At 47.7% G+C, this 21,817-nt stretch overlaps 2 protein-coding genes across 6 annotated transcripts in view; one reads left to right on the forward strand and one right to left on the reverse strand.

Annotated features, from left to right (window-relative positions):
- Nucleotides 1–9,605, reverse strand: part of TMEM63B (transmembrane protein 63B) — a 48,563-nt gene extending 38,958 nt beyond the window's left edge. For 4 of the 5 annotated variants that reach the window (XM_085055128.1, XM_085055131.1, XM_085055130.1 and 1 more), the window contains exon 1: nucleotides 9,470–9,605. The gene's annotated coding sequence lies outside the window, so the exon portion shown is untranslated. Of the gene's footprint in view, nucleotides 1–9,455 lie in introns of all 5 variants that reach the window. The other variant, XM_085055127.1, reaches the window with a different exon arrangement.
- Nucleotides 9,606–9,679: 74 nt separating this feature from the next.
- MRPL14 (mitochondrial ribosomal protein L14) lies at nucleotides 9,680–20,158 on the forward strand. Its single transcript, XM_085055133.1, has 3 exons — nucleotides 9,680–9,765; nucleotides 17,029–17,115; nucleotides 19,500–20,158. Exons 2-3 carry the CDS (start codon nucleotides 17,042–17,044, stop codon nucleotides 19,864–19,866), a joined length of 441 nt encoding a protein of 146 aa, XP_084911259.1. The 5' UTR covers nucleotides 9,680–9,765; nucleotides 17,029–17,041; the 3' UTR covers nucleotides 19,867–20,158.
- The last annotated feature ends 1,659 nt before the right edge of the window (nucleotides 20,159–21,817 follow it).

Below are 21,817 nucleotides of genomic sequence, written 5' to 3' on the forward strand. Positions count from 1 at the left end.
ATTCATCTGGCACGAGACTCCTGCAGGCAAAAAGGATATGAAAATGTACACCTGTCTAAGTAGAAAGGCAGAGCAGGAATAACAAGACAGCCAAGCCCTGGTGCTGGGATAGGAGGAGACCTCTTCTTGGAGCCTCCAGAGCCAGCTCAGAAGGGAGGAGTTGGTAGGAAGAGTGGGCTTTGCAATCAGAAATGTGCATTGCAACTCAAAGGATGCTCTGAAATGCTGAAGTGGGCTGTGAGGCAATTAGAGGATGATCAGGATGACTGACAGGATGGAAAGAACCAGCAGGAAGAGAGTAGAACAGAGGGAAGAGCAGGTGGGCATCTTTGCCCCAGGCCAGACAGGTTCACCACCCCGCAGTAGTTTTTCAGGACTAGGCTGGGAGTTTCCAGCCCACACACCTATTCAGCCACAACATGCAGCTCTACTTGCACCACTGCTTGGAAGGGTCGGAATCTACCTTCACTGAATGGGTTTAACAATTCCTTTTCTTTCTCCAAGAAATGCAGTGCCAACCACACAAGACAGAATATACGTACTGCTGTTCAAATAGCAAAGCCACCTCTTCCCACATTGTCCAAAACCTGCTTTGTTCTCTATTTACCAGACACACACTTCCAGTACTACTTTCCTACCCAGACATCAGTTACTCCCATGTGTTCTGAAAACAGGCTCAACAAAATTGCACACCTACTCTACTTTGATTGCCCCATCTCTTCTCTTCCCTCGATTTCCAAGCTCCATCTAGAGATTCTGTTTGATCTTTCACACCCAGCCACCCCCAGAGACATCTGCAAGCATAGCTGTGTCAGACATAGAGGCAAAGACCCAAGCAATCAACATGTCTCCACAGGCATAAGTCTGCTGATGGAGGTGCAGTTTTACTGGCAAAACTCCTTCTCAGTATTTTAAGGTGGTGGAATAAATCCAGACTTTAGAACAGGAGCATTTTTTGCTAAAATAATGTATCAGCAGAGCAATCAAAACAGGCAGTCCTACACATCAAGAAGGCCAGAAACTGCAGATGTTCTGAAAGACACACCTAAGGTGCCCCAGAGATATGGCCCAGACCATGCCCAAATACTACCACCATATAATGGTTTTAAGCCTTTGATTTGCAAAGGTGCATCCCTCACTCCATACCCACCAGAGGAAAGCTGAGCTATGACTCCTACTCCACAAGACTCTCCTGCAGCAGCTCTGGCTGTTCCACCCTGTAGCACTCAACTCCCCAGATGAAAACACAAAGGCTTACTGACATTCCCTACAAACCAAAGCTCTGCTCTCATCAAATGGAACAAAGCTTTAAAGAAAAAAAAGATTATAGAAGTGAAATGTTGGGGTTTCCCCCTCCTTTTTCCTTATAGCACATCAAAGTACTTGCTTTCCCCTGACTCGAAACCAGTCAGGAGCTATCTACTAGCTTTGAAATTCCCCTCCTACCCCAGGCGCTAATAAAACATGGAGACACAGAGCATGAGATTCCAGGAGCACTATGCAGCAGGGATTTACAAGGGATACATCCTGTCAGGCACACTGGATCATTTTTATTTTTAACAGCATTACAGCATTAGTGGGTGAAAGGGAAATCATGGATGTAGCAAGATTTTAGTGAGCCATCTGCTGTGGTATCTCACCCAGTCTCCCTTTTGAGGCTTATTCACTGGACTAAGGAAGAAACATCACTTCATGGACTGAAAACACGTATAATGACCCTAAATAAACTAGCAGCTCAAAGTGACAGAGTACTGCATTACAGGCTGGCAGGAACCAGAGGCAAAGGTGATCTTTGGCTTCCATTCATCATTTTCACCAGCTAGGGTGCTGAATTTGGAGAGGTGTTAGGTGCTGGCTGCTCCCAGCTACCCGTTTGGCAAAGTAGCTGGGCACATGAGAAGTGCTGCTATAAATCACTCAGAGGCAGGTGACAGACAGGGGGAAGGAGAGGCAGGGAACAATTCCAGAGGCACAGGTACATAGAATGTGCATAGGATTGTCAGGGCATCACCCTACATAAACTGGGGCCAGGCAAGTGCTTTGTTTTACTGGAGCTGTCTCCTCATAAGGTAGAGGAGTCTCAACAAAAGGCCTTAAACAGATATAGAGGAGCAACAAGTAAGGCAAACAGGAAACCCAGAGGACAGAGGTGCACTGAAAAAGTAACAAAGACCTCCACATGTACAATAGGAGAAGGCAGAGCTGGCTGTATGGCTCTGAAGGTGACCACAGTCCTAGCATCTCACCACAGGGTTTTTTTGCCACTCTTCATAGCCTGGCATTTCTACTCTACCAACCCAATGATACACAGTCAAAAGATATGTTATGCTTATGCAGGATAACCAAGTCTCACCTTCATCTTTTCCTTGATTAGATAAGCAGATTGATCGCCTTATGTTTCTCACCACAAAGCTATCTCTTCAGGCCTAAGACTACACTGTAACCTTTCTGCATTCTGTTCAATTTTTCAGCAGCCTTTTCTGAGTACTGACACTGGATTTAGCATATTTTAGTATCAATCTCCCCAGCATCATCTAAGTAGTAGATTCTCATTCTGAGGGCTACTCATTGGTGCCTTTCCAGACGTAAATTATTTCATACAGCTGCCAGGCTTGAAGGGGCCTTAACAGGTCATCTGTCAAGATCCTTTACTTGAGGCACAGCCAGTTGCAAGTCACACATATCTACAGACTTTTAGTTAATTTCTTCCAAAATTTCCATATACACCCCAGCCTCCCAAAAGGCTCTTCAAGACAGCCTTTATTTCTGCTTCACCATCCCAACTGGTATTACAGAAAACCATGAAGTCTGAACTCCCTCATTACAGGTAAAATTACTTCCTGCCCTGTCTTCATCACAACTACAGTCTTCTAAAGCCGTACATTGCTGTACATTCTTAAAGACCATGAAGTTTCCTCTTCCATCTTTTCTTCCTGAGCCCTAGCTCTTCTCATCCTTCCTCCCACACAGTATTTCTAAAGACCTTAATAATTTCTGTTGCTTTGCTGGATAGGCTCTTGTTTGCTCACATCCTTCTCCAAGAGTTGTATCTACATCTGAGTCTGGCCCTTCAGCAACACCTCATCTGTGTTGAAGTGGACACTAATTGCTTCCTGCACTTTAGAAGCGTCATTCCTCACACAGCCTGGCACAAGGCTTTCCTCGTGTTCTTTTGCTCCCCAGAAGAGCACTCTCTCATCCTACCCCCAAATTCTGGCAATACCAACATCTTCGCCTACCTGCCTAGCTAGGGTCTCCTTATCAGAGAGAAAGCCTTTTGAATACAGCTTTGCCATTAGCTGAGGGTCCACATGGGGCATGCTTCCTGTCTCCTACCCGTTCCTCATTTTTTTACAAGGCTTACAGCTGGGTCACTGACACAGGCCAACTTAAGTCAAGATCTATTACATCCCTCACCCCCGCTCAGCCATGAGGCAGGCCATCCTCTCAGGCAGGGGCGTTGACCAACTTGATGACTACATTCCAGACAAATGGATGCTGATGATTTTTAATTGGCATATTCTCCAACCTCCCTAACAGAATAAACATTAACTGTTTATGCTACATTATTTAGACAGGCTGGATTGAAAATGGAATGAAGTCCCATTCTTTTCCCCTGTATTTCAAGGGACCAAACCTCAGAATGTCCCTTCACCAGATGTTTTCTGGGGCTGCTGACCATGCAAAAGTTGCCTTAGTCTGCAAGCACTTTCAGGGAAATTTCATATGGCTTTGCCCATATGACCACATCTCATTTACCAAAATAGTCTTGCCACCTGTTCTGATTTGTGCTTGGATTTGGTTTTTAAAATTAACTCATCACCCCTGATCTTCTTTACAAGGTGAAGACAGAGTTCTTACTGTCACATTTTATTTGTTCCTCTTTTCCATGCCTGCAGGAGCTAAGTCCTTCTTCTATCCAATAGCTGCATCAGCTTCTTCTGCCCTAGCTGGGAGTTCACACCAAGTTTCGCATCCACCGCAAACCCAGTTCCTTCCTCCCAGATTTATAACTTTGTGACTAATGCCAACTCAAGCTGCCTTTTCTGTGCTGTGAGTAATAGTGAGTCCTTGGGCAGCGACCGCAGCTCAGCAGACACACAACAATAATTCATTTCCAGGTCTATGCCTCAAGCAAAGACTTAGAGCCCAACAAAACCAAACCACCCACTTGTGTAGGCAGTCATCCTGGAGAAGATGTCAGCTTTACCAGTATCACCTGAGAGATGCCAGAGCTCAACAGCTTCACATAAAGGGCATGTAGACCGTAAGTACAGGGAGATGAAGGATAAATCCCTTTTAAAATCTTCCTTGGGACTTAAAGGCAGTAAATTTTTATCTCCAGAGCACAAGTATCCCGAGGTCATCTTCAGAGACCCTCCCCAGTTTGTGTCATTGCCAGGTGCTCTCTCCCTTCCAGCAGAAGAAATCAGATGTGATAATTATTTCAAGCAGAAGACAAGGCCTGCTGCCATCTGAGTTTCTTTTAAGCACAAGATCGTGCCAAGATTATCTCTTGAAGGGAGCTGGTCAGGCTAGCACACAACTCTCCTACCAAATGCACTCTTGTGCAAAATTGCACTTGTAAGAATAGCACTCTCCCCCTGATCCGTGTCAGCAACACATGAAGAGACAGGTGGATGGATAATGTAAGGAGCCCATCAGAACAGTTCTTCCATGCACGTCAACAGGAGAAAGCACAACATCTCCCCACAGGCAGCACCACATGGTGACAGAGCCAGAGGTAACATCACTGGTGGCAGCTAGCTGTCTGCAGAGTGATGCAGAGTGATGCTCTGCACTGAGGTGGGAACAGAGACCTGCACAGAAACCTGGGAGAACATTGCTTGGGAAGGTCAAAGCAAGCAACTGCTCTACACAAAAAATTACAGGGGTGCAGAGGGGATGAGCACACCCAAAGAAGGGATATGAGTAGCTCTGGGGGCATACAGTTCCTCCAGGGAGCAAGAGGGAAGAGACGCACAGGAAAGGTCTGCAGCAGCCACTCCTCCAGACAGAGAAAGGTAGGGAGGTTTTTCAGCTTGCTGCTCACAGGTACCACGGCTGTGGTGGTTCAGAATAGAAACAGCAGAACACACCGAAAACAGGCAGCATGAATCCGGCCTGTGACTGCTTTCTCCTGTGCTGATGCAATGAGTTGCCCTTCTAATACACAGTCCCTTAAGAGATCCAGCCCATTTTTTAATGCAACAGCACAAACAGCCAACACAAATGGGACCTTGCTTGAAGCCTGACCTGTACTACCAACTGCTGATTTCTCTGGGGAAAAACAGCATGCATAAAAGAAGACCTCTCTCTCTTGCCAGCACAATAACCATGTGGGCAGAGGCTGCTGGCATCAACAGTTAGACCAAAGCACATCAGGAACAGGAGACCTTGCTCAGAAGATGTAGTGGGCTATGCCAGCAGAATCCCTATCTTGCCCATATGAACTGTGCAGACACTCCAAGAGTTTGGCCTGACAAAAGCACTGGGATACTGGGAAAGTGTTTCCATTCCTCAACCTGGCTTTATGAAGAAGTGAAAGAAGGAACCTGAAAACAGAAGAGGGCAGGCAGGCAATATCAACATGCAAGAGCCATGATGAGAACAGAAGTCTTTCCAGCACTGCTTAGCAATCATGTGCAAGGAACACATAGGAAGCATGCAAAGATAACCCCGTAAACGGCAGTGAGTGCTGTGCAGAGAAACACTGAGGAAAGGGTTCTGCATCTCTCATAGCAAGCCAGCCTCAGGCTTCCTGCAGCTCATCTGTATTTGGAGCAGAGGGCAGACACCCAGCTCCATGCTGGAAGGACATGAAGCGGGAAGGCAGTGCCAACCACAGGCCTGCAGGCTCAGAGAAAAGCCATTTCATACCGCAAGCCTTTGCTCTACAAGCTTGGCAGTGACTTCAGGAATCTCACCCTCTCTCTGTTGCAGAATGCATACATACGTATGCATTTCTTTTTCCATCCTTGATTTTTATTTTTCTCCTTTTAATCAACTTTCTAGGCAATGCATCAGGCCTACCCCCCAATTCACTACACTGGACAAGCCAGAATGCGTTTGACAGATGAAGGCTGGAGGCAGAGAAGTGCCTCCTGAGAAGGCTGCACTCAAGGCAGATCCTGCTCACATCAACTTGCCATATTGACAGGAAAGTGAGGAATCCTTCCCAGCAAGAGCCTGAGCTGCACAAGGCACAGGAGAGAGGCTGAGGACTGCAGTTCCAGGCAGCAGGCACTTCCACAATGAATGCAGGGCTACCTTCAGAAAGGCCAGCTGCCCCACAGTGAGGTCCTTTGGAGCTAAAGCATCAGGACCAGCAACACACACACTAAGATCAAAGTGGCAGAGGGATGCAGGACAGAGTCCCACCTCTGTCCCTTCCCAGAAACCTGCATTTCAGTTTCCAGCTCAGCCTGCAAGCAAGCTCGAAGGTCTCCACGTTCATTTCCACCACCAGGAGGAAGAACAGACAGCTGTGTTGAGACCACATACAGCCAAACCTTCCTCTGGCTCATTTGTTCTGCATCTCAGAGGCCATGGCCCATTCAAAGCACTGCCGTTCCCTGTCCCCACTCCCCAACACCTCTTGAGAGCCATTAGGGAAGTCCTGAGACCCAGCAGAGCCAGTTCAGGCAGTAACAAATCTGCCCCTTTGCTTCGAAGCTCGAAGTAGGGCCTCTGGCTCCTTGTAAGAGAGGCAGCATGGAGAACAGGCTGGCACACTGGCCATTTGCTGCAGGAGCTGCCAGGTGGGAGGGGACATCTGCAGGGCTCGACACCGTGGGCTACACAGCAAGCTCTCAGTGGCAGGAAGAGGCATAGAAGGAGCAGCCTGAGGAGCTGTCACCAAGAATTGCTTGGTTCCCACCCTCTGGAAAGCAGCTGCTAGATTAAAAAAGCCTTTACAGTCCTGTCATTCAAGGACATGGAGACAAACTCCATTTTCCAAACATTCCCATCATCTTGTCTCATCTGTGCACCACAAAAATCCCCGGGGAAGATCCAGCCCCAGCCTCCAGCAAGCCCTATCATCTTTGCCCATCCCTACCCACAGCAGAGCTCTCAGATGCTTTGATATGCAAATCAGCCACAGGATCCATAACCAGCACTGTCTCAATTAACAGCGCACACGGAGTATCCTACACCCAGGGCCTCCTCCCTCCCGAAGCACCACACTGCTGCGCAGGCTTCACGTCAGACGACACGGGTCCCAACTGTTCTAAGTGGGAGCAGGAAGTGCTGCCTGCAGCCCTTGGATCTTCAGCATAGAGCCTCACCCCGGCCACCAGGATGGAGGTGCAGTGCTTACAGAAAGGATGCAGGCTGGGGCTGCACATCAGTGTGGACGAGAGGGTGGCAGAGAAGCCACCAGCAGGATGCTGTGGGGCTCCCAGTGACCAGAGGCTCATGGAAAGTGTAATTTGCAACAGACAAAAAACAGAGCCTGCATACTGCCAGCTCTCAGGCTTTTATTGCAAACCTCAGGATACCTGGGATTTTCTGGAAGTTCTAGCTCCCAGAATGAAGAGATTTCATGAAGATTTTTCCCCCCCCATATAAACAATATAAAAACCCCTCCAGAAAAGTTCCTAGCCCATTTTATTATTGAAGAAAGCTAAGAAATATAGCCAAGGATATTTTAAATGCCCAGAGAGAAAAAAAAATTAAAACAAACTAGAAGGAAAACACACTCAGGATTTTTCTTTTCTTGGCTCAACTCATGGCTTTGGAACAATTCAGGATAGTTGCACTGTGCTCGGGTCAAAGGGCAAGAAAATGGAGCATTGCAAAGCCTCATGGCGATGCCTTCTTGACATGAAAACTGACACCCTCAGAAAATACAGTAGCTTCAGTTCCTTCCAAGGTTACCAAAGACAGGAACAGACAAAAATAGAGCAAACTTAGTGCAACAAAACATACTTATGAGTCAAACCAGAGCCTCTTCCCAACCCCCTCAAAGGCATCTTCTTTCATGTTTATTTTGCTCTTATGGTATCCAGGTGAAGACTGCAGAATGGACTTCTCTCCCTATAAAGATAGTGTATTCCTACTACTAAAAGCTCGAGATGAAAAAGTCCTTCCTCGGTAGATACCAGCTAATTGCAGTCATTAGAAATAATGCTTTGCCATTTCTGGTTGAATGGAGTCCTCCTGGAGTCAGTTACGAGCTGAGTGGTCAGCTTTGTGCTCTCTCAGAAGCATTAAGAGAATTAAAAGCTATTAGGGACTGTACAGTGCGATTATTTGGAGGGGAAGGGTACTGGTCCCTGCCATGCACTTGCAAAGGCTCTGTCCCACACTCAGGTGGGGCGTTGGCAGCACCACCCAAAAGGCACCTGAGCCTCGCAACCCTTCAGTGGCTTTGCAACCACTGCTAATCGGATGCTCCTGCCCCACAGCCCGAGGCTTTCCACGCGTGCTTACTCCAGACGATGACACCATGGAGCAGGACACTTTCCCAGTAATAGACAAATCCAGGGGAGAGGGGACTCCTCGAGGACTATGCACAACTACATTAGCCACCCTGAGCACACACTGATAGGCCTTTTGTTTCGAGCTCCTACTACCGGGAGGAGCAAGGGAGGGAGGTGCCCAGAACCCCAGACTGCCAAAACACTTGCCCTCCATCCAGCTGAGAGCTACCGAACCTTGGGAGAATATCGGGCTGACTGCAGCCACATTGCAGATTTTTGGCGTGATGCCTCCTCCAGCAGGTAGCTACATACAGGGTGCACTCTACGGCAGGAGGAAAAAACATGGTTTGCTGATGTGGAGGGGCTGGCGACCAAGACAAGAGCAAAAAGGGACTGTTTGGCGACTTCGCCACGGACATGAGCCATATCCGATAGCCCTTTGTCAAGTATTCCAGGGGAGGAGAAGCAGGGCGATATCAGAAACCTGCTCGCTACTCGCACCACCCTTGGAACATCCCTGCTGCCTCGCTGCTGCTCTCCATCTCAGCGGTGCCCGCAGGAGCGGCGGGGTGGGGGGGCAGGCAGGCAGCTCTCCGAGCCCGAGCACGCACAAAAGCGGCGACCGCAGCAGAGACGGGAGCGCCGCGGGCAGGGGTCCGGCGACCCCCGAGGTGCACGAACCACGTTACCCAGCAGCAGCCAAGGCGAGGGACCGCAAAGGATGGTCGCCCGGCGGACACAAAGAAGCCCCCGGAGGCCTTGAGGCGGCGGGAGGCCCAAGCCGCTCCACGGGCGCCGCGCCGGGCGCGCCCCCCGCCCCGCTCCGCCCCAAGATGGCAGCGGCACCCCCGGCCCCGGCCGCCCCCACCGTAGGCAAGGCGCAATGGCCGCGCACCCGGCCCGGCCCGGCCTCCGCACAGACACCGCGAAGCCCCCCGATCCCCACCGGCAAGAACCCTCCGGGCCCAGAGGAGCCACGGCCGCCGTGCCCCGCAGTGCCCCGCCGCGCCGCACCTCCCGCCCGCTTACCGGCGGCTCCTTACCCCGTGTCAAGAGCTGACGGGCTCCCCCCGGGCCGGGCGCTGCGGTACCGCGCTGCGCTCCGCCGCCCTCGGCAGCGAGCGGCGACCGCTCGGCTGGGCTGGGCTCGGCTGAATTCGGCTCGGTTCGGCTCCGCTCGGCCGGGCTCGGCTGCGCTCGGCGGGGGGCGGGGCCCCGGCGGGGGGCGGGGCGCGCAGCGCGCAGTCACCGTCCCTGCGCAGCGCCGGGGGGCGGGGCTGTGGCGCCGCGCGTGCGCAGGGGGCTGCGCTGGGCGGTAGGGCGCGCGCTCCAGGCGGAGGTGGGCGATGGGGCCTGGGACGGGACGGGACGGGACGGGACGGGGGGAGTGTAGCGCAGCATCCAGCGGGGCCGGTACCCGGCCTTACACCGCCGCCGGGGCGGCGTGCTGACAGACATTTTCCCGGGTCCGGCGCCGGGCCTTCACCCCGCCCCGTGGCCGAGCGGCTCGGGGCGCGGACGGCCCCTCTCAGCCCCGGGCGGTAGGGCTGTGCCGCTGCCGTGCTCGCCTGTGGGCCCTGGGGCGCCGCGGCTGGCCGGGCCCTCCCTGCCCCCGGGTCCCGGCCTTGCCGCCCGTCCCTTGGAGGGAGCAGGTGCCTTTGGTGTTCTGTACATAGGGCATGGAACATGTCGGCCCTGAGCGTGGGCTGCTGCTCTGGAGGGACGGAGAAACGCTGTCCCCCAAGACGCGCGGGGCGAGTTGGAGGGGCACTGAAATGGCACGCAGCGCGGCACAGGGTGGTGGCATCGCGCGAAAGCAGCTGGGAGCCTGGAGCCTTTGTGTCGCTTGCACACTAAGGGGGTGACTGGCAGTATCCTGCCTTGCTGACGGGCAGCAGCACCCTGTGCTCCCGCTGGACTGCTGCCCGTGCCTCCTCAGTGTGGCCTGGGGGAGAGGGGAGACACTCTTCCCAAGTTCCTGCATGTTCAGAGAGTTTCTTCGCTCAGAATTCGTGTGCGGCTCTGCTACTGGGGTTAGGCTTGTGTGGGTATGAGTAGTCACGCAGCAAAGTTAGACCAAAATTCCTGTGTCCTGACAAGTGTGGCATTTACTTGTGTGTGTCATGGGGACTCGGGAAGTGTGGGCGCTAGTCTGTGCTTTCCTGGTTATTCTCCAGAAATAAGGAGAATGTTATTCTCTCCTCTTTGGGAGGTCCAGTGAGTAAGGGGAGGCAACTGGGGGAGAAGACAGCATGACATATTTCCTAAAGACATTAATAACTTAATCTTTGTAGTAAAAACAGGTAGGCACCCAGTTTTTTAAGAGCAGCACAAAGATGCTCATCTCAGCTCTGTTGGTTTGTTTGGTTCCAGAGTTCTCCAGGCTTGCTTGAGAGGGTCTTGTTTGGAAGGAGAGCGACTGAGTTAAGAGAGGTTTTTGAGTGAGAAGTGAGGCTTATGCCAGCTAAGCTGTAGGTAGCTCTCTACTGCTTTGTGATGTGAGCATGCCTTTGTTTCCAGGTCAGATTTGTCTTAAGCTGGAATTCCAACAGCATTAGGCATCGTTTTCTGGTATAGCTCTATCAGAAAGGCCCAGAACACTATCATTTTTTGTTCTGTGAACAACTAGCCTAGGTCAGTTGTTCCTGACTTTTTTTTTGTGGTTGAGATACAGCTGCACACCTTTTCTTCCTTCTTGTTTGTGTTGTTCTCCTTGCCACAGCTCCCCCCAGCGTGGTTACTGCTGTCTGGGTTGTGATTGCACCTTGCTGGTTGTGGCCTGGCCACCCAGGTCAGGGCTGGGAACCAAATCTGATCTTGTGGCTTTCCACTGTCCTGTTCTTGAGACTGCAGTGCTTCTAAAACCAGCAAAGATACATTAGAGAGGTGATACCAGTGTAAAGTTACAGGAGTGTGGGCAATTCTCTGAATTTACATGTAATTCTCAAAAGGCAGAGATAGGGGAGGGAGCTTTCTGAGCTTCACCTCGAGCTCCACAGACCCACCAGAGAGCACTTCTGAGGCTAATCCAGCTCTACTGCTCATTTCCTTCGACTTCACACAGGTAGTTGAAGACAACTACCCCTAAGCCCTCCATAGCTTAGTTTTCTGCTGGGGCACTGGGAATAATCCCTCCCTATTTTAGTACAGTGCTGTGAATATGAATATATAGGATAATTTTAGGTGTTTGGATATTAGAACAATACGTACCATAAGTACTTTAGAGTTGTGACTCCTGGATACTTATATGTCAAAAGTTATTTTATTTTAAAGGTGTTATTTATTTTAAAGGTGTGCAGCTCTTTTGTTATCTGCCATTCCTGATCGTGGTCTGGAAAATGAGGTTAATGTGTTTTCCTTCAAAATTGTTAACAGATGTACCTGTAATGAGTTTCTGTTGGCAACTTGGATCAGTAAATATCCTGTTTAATAGCTAATCCTATTCATAAACAGTTAAAAAGACTTAATTCCTCTTTGTGGATCCTGGCCGTTTTGTCTGTCATTAATGTAAAACCAATTATGTCTTGGTAATGAATATCTTGTGTATTTTTAATACACACAGCCCTTAATCACGTTGTTTCCTTCATGAGGAGAGCTGTGAATGGATTGGGTCCTGTAGTTCACAGTTGGCTCTTGTAGCTCACTGTGGCAGACGGTCTATAAATAGACCTGCAGTGACAGAGTAGGGGTTTAGGTATTTGCACTGTGTGTACTGTCTTGGGTTTATTTCCTGTGTTTTGATGATGGATGACAAATGCAGTTCAAATCTTTGTGGTGCCTGGAGCATGTCTGTTTTGACCTTTTTAAAGGATAAAGGTGATGTTGGTCCCCACTGTTTGACTGTGCAGATCAGGTCACTACTACAAAAGTGAAGAATATTTTTACCTGGTTTCTTTGGTTTTGACAACAGACTTCGTGTGGTTGGCCTCAGCATTTGCTTTGCAACATCCATTGGTTTTCCATGGGGCCTGTCTGTGTGGATGACTTACAGAAAGAAGGAAAAGGAATCACTGAATGATTATGGAATTACAGATTTTGGGAATATAGGGAGCTGGGGTTAGTTCCAAAACTTGTGATTAAAAAAGAAAGTAATACTGGACTGCTAGGTAACTGCACTCTTTAAAATTACATTTTCTCTAGGATGCAGGCAAGGTGAGAATGGTACCTTGACTGTTCTTCAGGGTACACACCACTGATAAGAACTTGGCCAGAGCTGTTGCACTGACCCCTTGAGTGTTCAGATTCAGACCTTTTCAGTGCTCTCATGGTTGTATTAGTAGTGCAGATTCATGCACACCATTCTTTTGAATGCACAGATTCATGCACACCAGTATTTTTGCATAAATGACAAAAGATTCTTTACTTGTCCAGATCTCCTGGTGTTTCTTTTGAGATCCTGTCACCACATAAGTCTGGGTTGGCAGTGAAAGAAGTCCTGGTCTTGTCGTGTGCCACATTTGTTGCACCAGTGTTCATGTGCCTTCAGGTTGAGTGGGGTCAGGAAGCTGAGCTAGCTGAAAACAGTGACTGATTTACATAAGTGTTAAAGCCAGCATAAGGGAGGTGATGTCAGTGTGTGTTGGGGGGACACAGGGCTTCCTTTCGTGGTACTGTGTGTCCTGATGTTCATTCAAAGTGAGTGTGTAATCCTGTCCTTATCTGGCAGATGTCCTTGCTTTGTATCAGTTCCCTGAGGAGGTCTACTCATGTGTTTGCATGTATTTGATGAAAACACTGTACATGTACTTTTTGTATTTTCCAATTCTGTTTGCTGGAATGAAATTTTCCAGAATTTCTCCATTCAAAAGCTGCTCAAGATTGCAGTAAGTATAAGTTCGCTCTTTGATATCAAAGAAAACCAGTGAAGGTGACAGCTGTAGCACTTGAAAATGATGCTGTGGGTAAATAACTTCCAGATGTTTATAACTGGTGAAGAGTTTCTTTGTTGTGCAGTGTTGGAATTTGGTGTCGATCTGTTGCATTGAATGGGGTAAGGCTGAAGGGCCCTTGAGAAGAGTGTTTGCAGTAGCAGGTTATTGCGTGCTCAAAAGTAATTGAGCAGAAATAGGGTCATTTTAGTGAATATTTGATTAACAAATTCCTCACCCTTTTCTGAATTTTACTTTGAGCTCTTGTTAGAGGTCTGTGCTAACTTCTAACAAATATTTGGAGAGGGGCGAAGTGTCTCTGTGACTGTGGTTTTCATGAGATAGAGCCACTACTAAAAATTAGGGGCAGCAGGGTAGAAATGGACCTAGAGGTCTCTGCATGGTTCTTTATCGCTGCTTTGATGGAGCTATGAGTGGTCAATGTTTTATCAATAGCTGGCTTTATGTTGGGCCTCTATTTTAGGACAGTGTCTGTTTAAATACCGCTCTTACCTAGCATGAACAACTTGGAAATTAATCCTGCTTGAGCAGGAGATTGGACTAGATGACCTCCAAAAGTCCCTTCTAAGATAAATTCTTGGTCAGGAGTGTATTAGTGAATAAATACTAAGCAAGTGGTGGTGTTTTGCCTGTCCCAGGGTATTGTGGAGTGCACTCCTCTCTGTATTAGTTGGGCAGTACCCAACTTCTGGGTATTCTTGCAAATTTTCCTGTACTTGAAGGTGGTGGAGTTACTCTTCCCATACACCTCTGAGCACTGAAATCTGATGACCTGGGCAGAGCTGCCTTCAGAAACGAACTTGGGTCACATGCATTCCCTGTGTCTGTGCTAAGTGCAGCTTCCTTTGAGCCTTTTTAAGGCCCACTGGTGTGAGGCAACGTGTGCTGGGAAGGAGAAAAGTGCTGGGGGCGTTGAGGCCCATGGCTGTCATCGACTTACAGCAGCTCCTTAATTTTGGCACTGACTCTGAGTGTTTGTGTGGCAGAGTGAATGCCTTCTGTGCCCTTCGAAGTTTAGCTGTTTAGCACCTCCACAGGGGAAAACTGAGGGCAGGAGAGATGAAGTTCATAGCCACAGAGGGAGCAAATTGAGGCTGGGTCTGGTTGAGGAGCACCCGGAGACAGACCCGGACTATTGGCTGTTCCTTTCTAGAAAGGAAACTAGCATGTTAAAATAGTGGAAGTGATTCACTCTTTGTGAACACACTTGCACCCTTGAATGCTGTTCTCCATGCCATAGCTGCATTCTTCTCTTCCCTCCACCTTGAACCATCCTGGTAATTGGAAGCATCCCCCCCTGTTTACTCAGTTGCTAACATGATGCTTCATACCAAATAATCAATCATGCAAAATTTCTTAGCTTGTGACACATCTTAACGTGCTGAGGAAAAATTCTTAGGTAAGAAGGGGGTACTGAGTCATCTGGAAAAATAAACAGTCCTTGGACACTTAATGCTGTTGATGCTTCTGCTGGTAGTTTTGTAACTTCAAACCTTCACTGCTGCCACAGGGTGGAAACAAACAGTGACTTCTCCCAGGAGTGATGAGTGAGTTCAGTGTTTAGGCAACACTTTAGCATATTTTAGATGTGCTTTAAGCACATCTGGCTATGCTGGTCCTGATGTTGCTGTCCCTTTGACAAGCAGGCAGAGCCTGCACCTGTGCCTGCTTTGTCATGAGTCCGAAGACCTCTCCTACGGGTCTTATGTAATGGTGAGGATGAGCAGGCCCACTTTCTCCAGCCTCCAAGGCAATCATCCCTGCCAGGAAAATAGAGATGGGATTGACTGAGACATCTGAACTCCTCAAGAAGCATCCATCAAAGGCAACAGAGAGGCCAGCTTGCTGCTTCTTGTTTGGGTTTTGTAGAGGGTTCCAAATGCTCAGTGTGATTCTGGAGTAAGTAAGAGCATTATTACCCACTGAGTTTGAATTTCTCATGTGGAGACAGTACACCCAAATGCAGAACAGGACACAGGCAGATGGTGGGCTTGGAGCAAATCAATGTAGTTGAACTTGCGTAGAAATTTGAGCAGCAGTAAGGCCTGTTATTGGACCTTGATTGCCAGCAGTATTGTAAATGCCACAGGGCCCTGCTGTCATTAGGATCATACAGCTAGGTAAGGATCTGTGGCATAAGCACAGCCTTCTTGGAGTCTCATTTCAGAGAGGGGGCAGTGTGGGCAAGCTCTGAACTCATTAGGTGATCTACCCCACAGAAAACTGACTTTTTTTTTTTAGTGAGCTTTGGCTGTTGCTGTTCTCTTCCAAACCTGCCTGTATGACAGAGTTGGTATGCCACCTATCATGTGCTTTGATCAGGTAGCACTGCTCAAAACTGCTGTGGTGCACATGTCCTGTGCTCTCCAGTAACACTTGCTCTGTAGAACAACTGCAAACCCTAAAACTTGCGTATGTCCCCAAGTAAGAAAGCACATTGGAGAAAAAACACCAAAAGAGGGAGTTAAGATTTTGGCTGGACTTTATTTGGTTATAATAAGAGGTGTGGCATTGTGTGTCAGAAGGTTCTGTCGGTATTTTTTTCTCCATGGAGAAGTCAGCTTGCTTTTTAAGATAAAAGTTTAAAAAAATGGCTTTACAATGTATTATTATAGTTCGGCCCAAAACTCATCAGAACTATGAGAGAGAGTGATGAAGTCAATGCATTTTTGGTGTTTGCTTTAGAAAGGAGAGGAGCATGTGTTGGTTACACTGCCAAGGTCACAGCAAGCAGTGTCACATGGCAGTAGTTGCAGTCAGGTGGAAAGTCTTAGCTGTACCTGAGCTGGCCTGAAAGAGGAATGTCTTTAGGTCTGTGTTATTTCCTCCCTTCACTTGCATCTGCTGGCATAACGACCTGGGTCATCGCTCCCTAATGATGTTTGGGAAAGTGATCTGGGTTCAGATAAGGCTTTGTGACTGCACATGCAAGCTGGTCCCCATCAGCCTGACAGAATGAGGTTAGGGAACCGCCACAGACGTAGGAAGGGAAGAGGGTGTGGTATTCTGTCGGAGGTTACCCTTGTAACCCAGCTCTGCTGCAGTCAGGGTGGTGTACAGTGTATAGCAGGGATGAGCCAGCATTGTAAAGTTGCAGGGAACTGTTTTCTCTGGGCAGCCTGAACAGGGCAAGATTGGCAGTGGTGTAACTGTGGTCTCTAAATAGGCTGCTCAATGCCTTTGTATGCTAAGAGGGAGTGTGCTCTCAGCAGCAGAGCTCCAGCTTTTTTCTTGTCTGGCAATTTGTTTCCTGAAGCTCTGATGCCAGTCTGCAGATTATTTGGTTGGGTTTTTTTGGGGTTTTTTTTTTTTTTTTTTAGTTTTATAGGTAACCTTGGTAGCTTTTACAGGTAACCATGATGGCTTTTACTGGGCACAGCCTCTAAACGCCTGAAATTCTCAAACCTGCTTCTTGTTACATGATTCACCATGCACGCAGAAGGGCTCTTACTCTGGGGGTAGGAAACTGCAATGCAGTGGTACAGAATCCAGCTTTGTAGTATACGTGTCTGAATTACATTGCCTCCTGAATTCAGGCAGGGGTTGTAGATCTGCTTTGTAGTGTGCTGCAGATTTTGCTACCACTCTGTGTCCTGTAGATTGCAGCATCTAAATAGTTGCTGAGGCCCTGGTGTGTGATACATGAAAAGGAAGGCAAGCAAACCAAATTCTGTCTGTTTTCCAGAGTTAATAATTCTTTTGTTCTTACGCAGGGTTGCTTACCAAATGGCTCTCTTGAATAGACGATTGGGTTTATCCTTAACCCATCTAAGCAGTGCAGTGATCCAGCGACAGTTCAGGTAACTTTCAAATTTTGCTTTTGTTTTCTTCAGAATGTTTCATGATTGAAAAAGAGGCTGTCACATAGATCAAGGATAAGATACAGTATTTGTAATTCAAAAAGATAATATAATAAAAAAAAAAATCTCACAGTTGTTCCTTCATAGGTTGAAGAGTGAGCCCAGACACTCCATTTGCAGGTTCCTGGCAGTCTGAACTGTGCATTTTCGTATATCTGTAAGGAGGGTTCTAGGCCTTTGAGAGTGATGCATGGGCCTGCAAGCAGAAATTGAAAGTCTGTGGTTCTCATGCAAGTGCAAAAAAACAGCAGTGAGCCCCTGCTGATGTGGAGCCAATTATAGTGCTTAAAGTTATTCAAGAGTTTATAATTTCAGTTATTTAGAATAAAAATAATCTGAAAAGTTACTTTCTCATTCTTCAACAGTGTCTATTTTATTATTTTTCTTTGGTTTCTTGTTCCAGCCTCTAGGCATTTAAAGCTTCTTAAATTTATGGACTTCATATTTTACAATACCTTGCACAAAGCTTAGAGCCTAATCCCACAGTACACTCTGCCAATATGGGGAATCTCTATAACTCTTTGAAGGGTCAGGGCTTCAGTTTAAAGGATGAGATTAGTCATTCTGAGGACTGTCGTCTAGAGAGGGGTTTAAGACAATGCTCAGAGCTAGGTTGTGTTACAGTCCTAGGAGCTGTCTTGAGACAGTATCCAAGTCTTCTTCATGCAGCCCACTTCTCTGTAAGTGGGCTGCACGAGAGCATTGGCCAGTATACATTTAAAGCATATATAAGTGACAATGAGAGGAAGGTGAAGTCCAGTCTATAGAGGTGAGCAGGACCTCAGAAGTCTTAATGGGGAGACCTTTTCTTTGTGGAGTATTGCTCCAAGACGGTGGCAGAAACAAAGAAAAAAGGGAATGAAAAAGTACTCCTAGTGCAGTTATTCTTGTCTACTGGTTCCTGGACAGTCACATTTATGTTTGCTACTGCTGTATTGGACACTTGGTCCTGCTGAAGTTTTCCCTGCTCCTTCCTGTGACAACACATCTTTTTTTTCCAGCTTCCTCCCTTCTGCCTTCCCTGTTGTGCAGCCACAGGGAAGAGCAGTGAGAGTGTGGTGTACTGCAGTCCCTGCCAGAGGATGGGATGGTAGAGGGTGGCTGTTTGCAGAGATCAGTAACTTCTGAGAGAGTGAGGAAAGCTGGGGTAGGCCTCTACTGTGGGAAGCAGATCTTGAAAGGCAGTGCTTGACCTCTGTAGCAGGTGGACTAATGCACACTGACTCTGCCAGCCTTCCCTCACCACATGTAAAAATACCTGCTGATTACCATCTCCACCATGTTTGGTGCACATGCTCATCTTTCAGGTAGCTTTGCAAATACAGGCCCTTCCTCTTCAAGAAGGGTTGATGGTCCCTATTGGTATTTAATTACTTCACACACTTCTGCTCTGAAAAACAAGATGAATGGTTAGGTTACTTCCATGTGCTGTGTACATAGTAGTTTAGCTGGCAGGAGGTTGGCTTTCCTACAGCTCTGGTCAGCATGTTTCTAGTACCTCACTGCAAAGCAGTTGTTTAGCAACAGAAGGGATCATCCTGTGTTCAGGCATCCTTTGAAGAAATGCAACAAATCACTTGAGTTTGAACTCACTGAGTAAAAGTACAATGGTTTCTGTAAGGAGTTTGTTCCTGCAGTTCCCAAGCATATTCAGAGTCAGACCTAACAACTTAGTATTTATTGTGTGCCTTACTTCTGTTGTTACTTATTCTGGATAATCCCACAAAGTAGACATATAGAAGAGACTGTCTCTCTGGATTCCTTCTGCATGGGGAAGGTGGTGATCTCTTAGATTCTAGTTGGGAACAGCGTAGCACAGCCACAGCATTACCTCAGAGGTCTTACTGAGAGCAGAATACACTGTGAGACTCACAGACTTCACTGAAAGGAAGGTTGGTCATAAAAGTCCTTACTGCTAGAGATTGTATACAAGATTGAAAGAGCCTGAAATGAGTCTTAGCTTCCTGTGGGCTGTTTGAAACAGAAGCAAGCGCATTTTTTTGCTTGTAGATTGAAGATTGATCATCTGCAGTTACTAAAAAGCCCATGAAATGCAAGCCACTCTTCATGCCATCTTTTAGTCTTTCGGAGTAGAAAGGTCATTTTATATTTGACATTTAGCAAAGAGTGTGCAAAGCCCAAAGTAGCATCTGGCTCTCAAAGAGCACATTGAATGCAGTCAGTTTGTCACCCGGATGGTATGTATTTGTTGCTGGCGTCTTCTGAGTGGTTTGTGTAATGACAAGATTCTGTGCTGGGTTTGCCATTGCTCCCCAAGGATTACTGAGGAGATGTGTGTCTCATTCTGTCCTCTCCTTTGGTAGTGTCACCGGAGCATGCCGAGCAATACAGAAACTGACCCGCGTGCGAGTGGTGGACAACAGCACCTTGGGGAACACGCCGTACCACCGGCCACCAAAATGTATCCACGTGTATAACAAGACTGGAGTTGGCAAAGTAGGAGATAAGATCCTTCTGGCTATCAAAGGAGAAAAGAGGAAGGCATTAATTGTAGGGCACAAGATGCCTGGCCCCACCATGACGCCTAGATTTGATTCCAACAATGTGGTACTCATAGAAGATAACGGAAATCCGATAGGGACTAGAATAAAAACACCAATACCCCATATCCTGCGAAGAAGAGAAGGCGAGTTCTCCAAAGTATTGGCCATTGCCCGCAACTTCGTATGAATGCTGCGGGAGGTCTTCAGCAATCCTTTTATATCCTTTCATACAGTAGCTGGTCCTTGGTCCCTTTCCAGAAACTGGTGAAACATGAAAAAGTTCGTGTTCATCAAGAGTCTCTCCTCCCTTTGAGAATTTCAAACAACTAGTTTAAATATTGAAATGGTTTCTTCTTCTCCAAAAGAAAGTTCATTTGTTTCACAGAACATCTGCAAGAGTGTTTGGGAAATGGTCCCTCACCCTTACTCTGCCTGTGGCGTTAATCTGATTTGTCATTATTAAAATGAGAACATGAAAATCCTTGTCCTGTATTGCTTATGCTCTCTTTTCCCTATTTCTGCCTTTTCCATTTCCCCAGGAGCAAGACTCAGTCCCTGGCCAATCACAGTGGGGCCTACAAGATGGATTCTCAAGTAATAGAGTAGGAGACATACATAATGAACTGTGGGTGCATTGGGCACATTCAATAAAAAGACTAGTTTCTCTCTTTGTCTAAGAGAAGTATTTAGGAGGAACCACAATCAGGAGGGCATGGTGGCCTGCAGCTTCAGTGGTGTATGCTTGAACAGGGCATGCCAGAGATTGGGAAGCAGAAGTAGGAATGGGAGCTGAAAGGGGTGGATTTGAAATGCAGCCTCTGCTTTCCACCTGACCAACCTCTGAAGATTGTGTTGTCTGATTAATGCAAAGGCTGGGTTCAGATCAAAAGGAAGCTTCTTTCTGTGGACCTTTCAGACTGCCTTTTGGGACCACTGTCGGACATGGTCTGTCAGTTGGTGAGGCTGGCTGTTACCTGCCTTGCTAAGCTCAGGCATAAGAGCAAATTCTACTGTGTTGCTTTCAGGACCAGTTGGGATCAAGGAGCCAAACAGCTGCCTTTCTATGGGGCTGAGCAGAGAAACTTGGTGCTGGTGGCTGGTGAAGGGACATTGGGACAGAGCACTCTTAGACATAGCAGTGCTGGTGCAGGGGGTGCAGCTGGCAGGAATCTGGCCAGCTTTGTGCCTTTGAGCCAATTCCTCACAGGTCTGGTGGCAGTGTTTGCTGGCTGCACATTACCCTTCTGCTTCCCCTTCCTGTTGTGCTGGGAAAAGCTCCTTACTTTAGTTCTGCATTGCCCCAGTGTGAAGCTCCAGTGCTGAGCTATTGGACACCAGTTACTCCTTGTAGATGTATCTGCCCCATGCTCTCCACTGTGAAATCCACATTGTCCCTGGAAAAGGCGAGCCCTGGATCCCCTCAAACTCCATTACTCCAGGCAACACACAAAAGATGATCCTGTAGGTTTAATTTCAGTATTAACCTTCACATAATGGCGCTGTCCCACTAAGTAAAATTTCCCTGTGAACTCAGTTCTATGGGAAAGCAGAATCATCTGTGGCTGGCAGCAGGTTCCTTGTTTGGGAACATTGGGTCTGCTACTCCAAGTCCTCTGAGCCCCATGGGCATTGCCTTTAAGCCCTGGGCCTGCCTTGTCCATAGGTGTCTGCCCAAGGGCACAGCAACAGAGCAGATGCTCGCCTGGCTGAAGTCAGTGTTTCCAGTCTGAGTGCAGTCAACTTCCAGGAGGAACTCAGTGTGCTCGGAGATGTTTATGCCATTTTGCTAAGTGGGACAGTGAGCAAACTCTGTGTGCCAGTCACAGCGATAAGTGTGACTTATCCCTTGGGTGGGGTTTGCTTCTGTGTCACAAGGGCATGGCACAGCCTGATGTCTCGGATGTTGTCCATTGCCTTTTTTTCCTGGTTAAATTTGTTTCTGGATCAGCATGGAAATGATCCTGGGTTTTGAGGGTTTTTTTGGGTTTTTTTTTTGGTTTTGTTTTTTTGGTTTTGTGGGTTTTTTTTTTTTGTTTTTGTTTTAAATAAATCACTGGCACCAGCAAAACTTTTTGCAGGGCTGCATGGTTCTGAATCTTTCCGAGTTTGACTAAGAGGTGGGAAAAACAACATTGTGC

The sequence above is a fragment of the Lichenostomus cassidix genome, chromosome 3, assembly GCF_008360975.1.
Source record: "Lichenostomus cassidix isolate B80296 chromosome 3, HeHo_3.0, whole genome shotgun sequence".
In the NCBI taxonomy this organism is placed as follows: Eukaryota; Metazoa; Chordata; class Aves; order Passeriformes; family Meliphagidae; genus Lichenostomus; species Lichenostomus cassidix.

Coding starts and splice junctions, on each gene's coding strand:
- MRPL14 (XM_085055133.1), top strand. CDS start 17,042: ATGGCTCTCTTGAATAGACGATTGGGTTTATCCTTAACCCATCTAAGC. Junction 17,116..19,499: donor GTGATCCAGCGACAGTTCAG/GTAACTTTCAAA, acceptor CTCCTTTGGTAG/TGTCACCGGAGCATGCCGAG.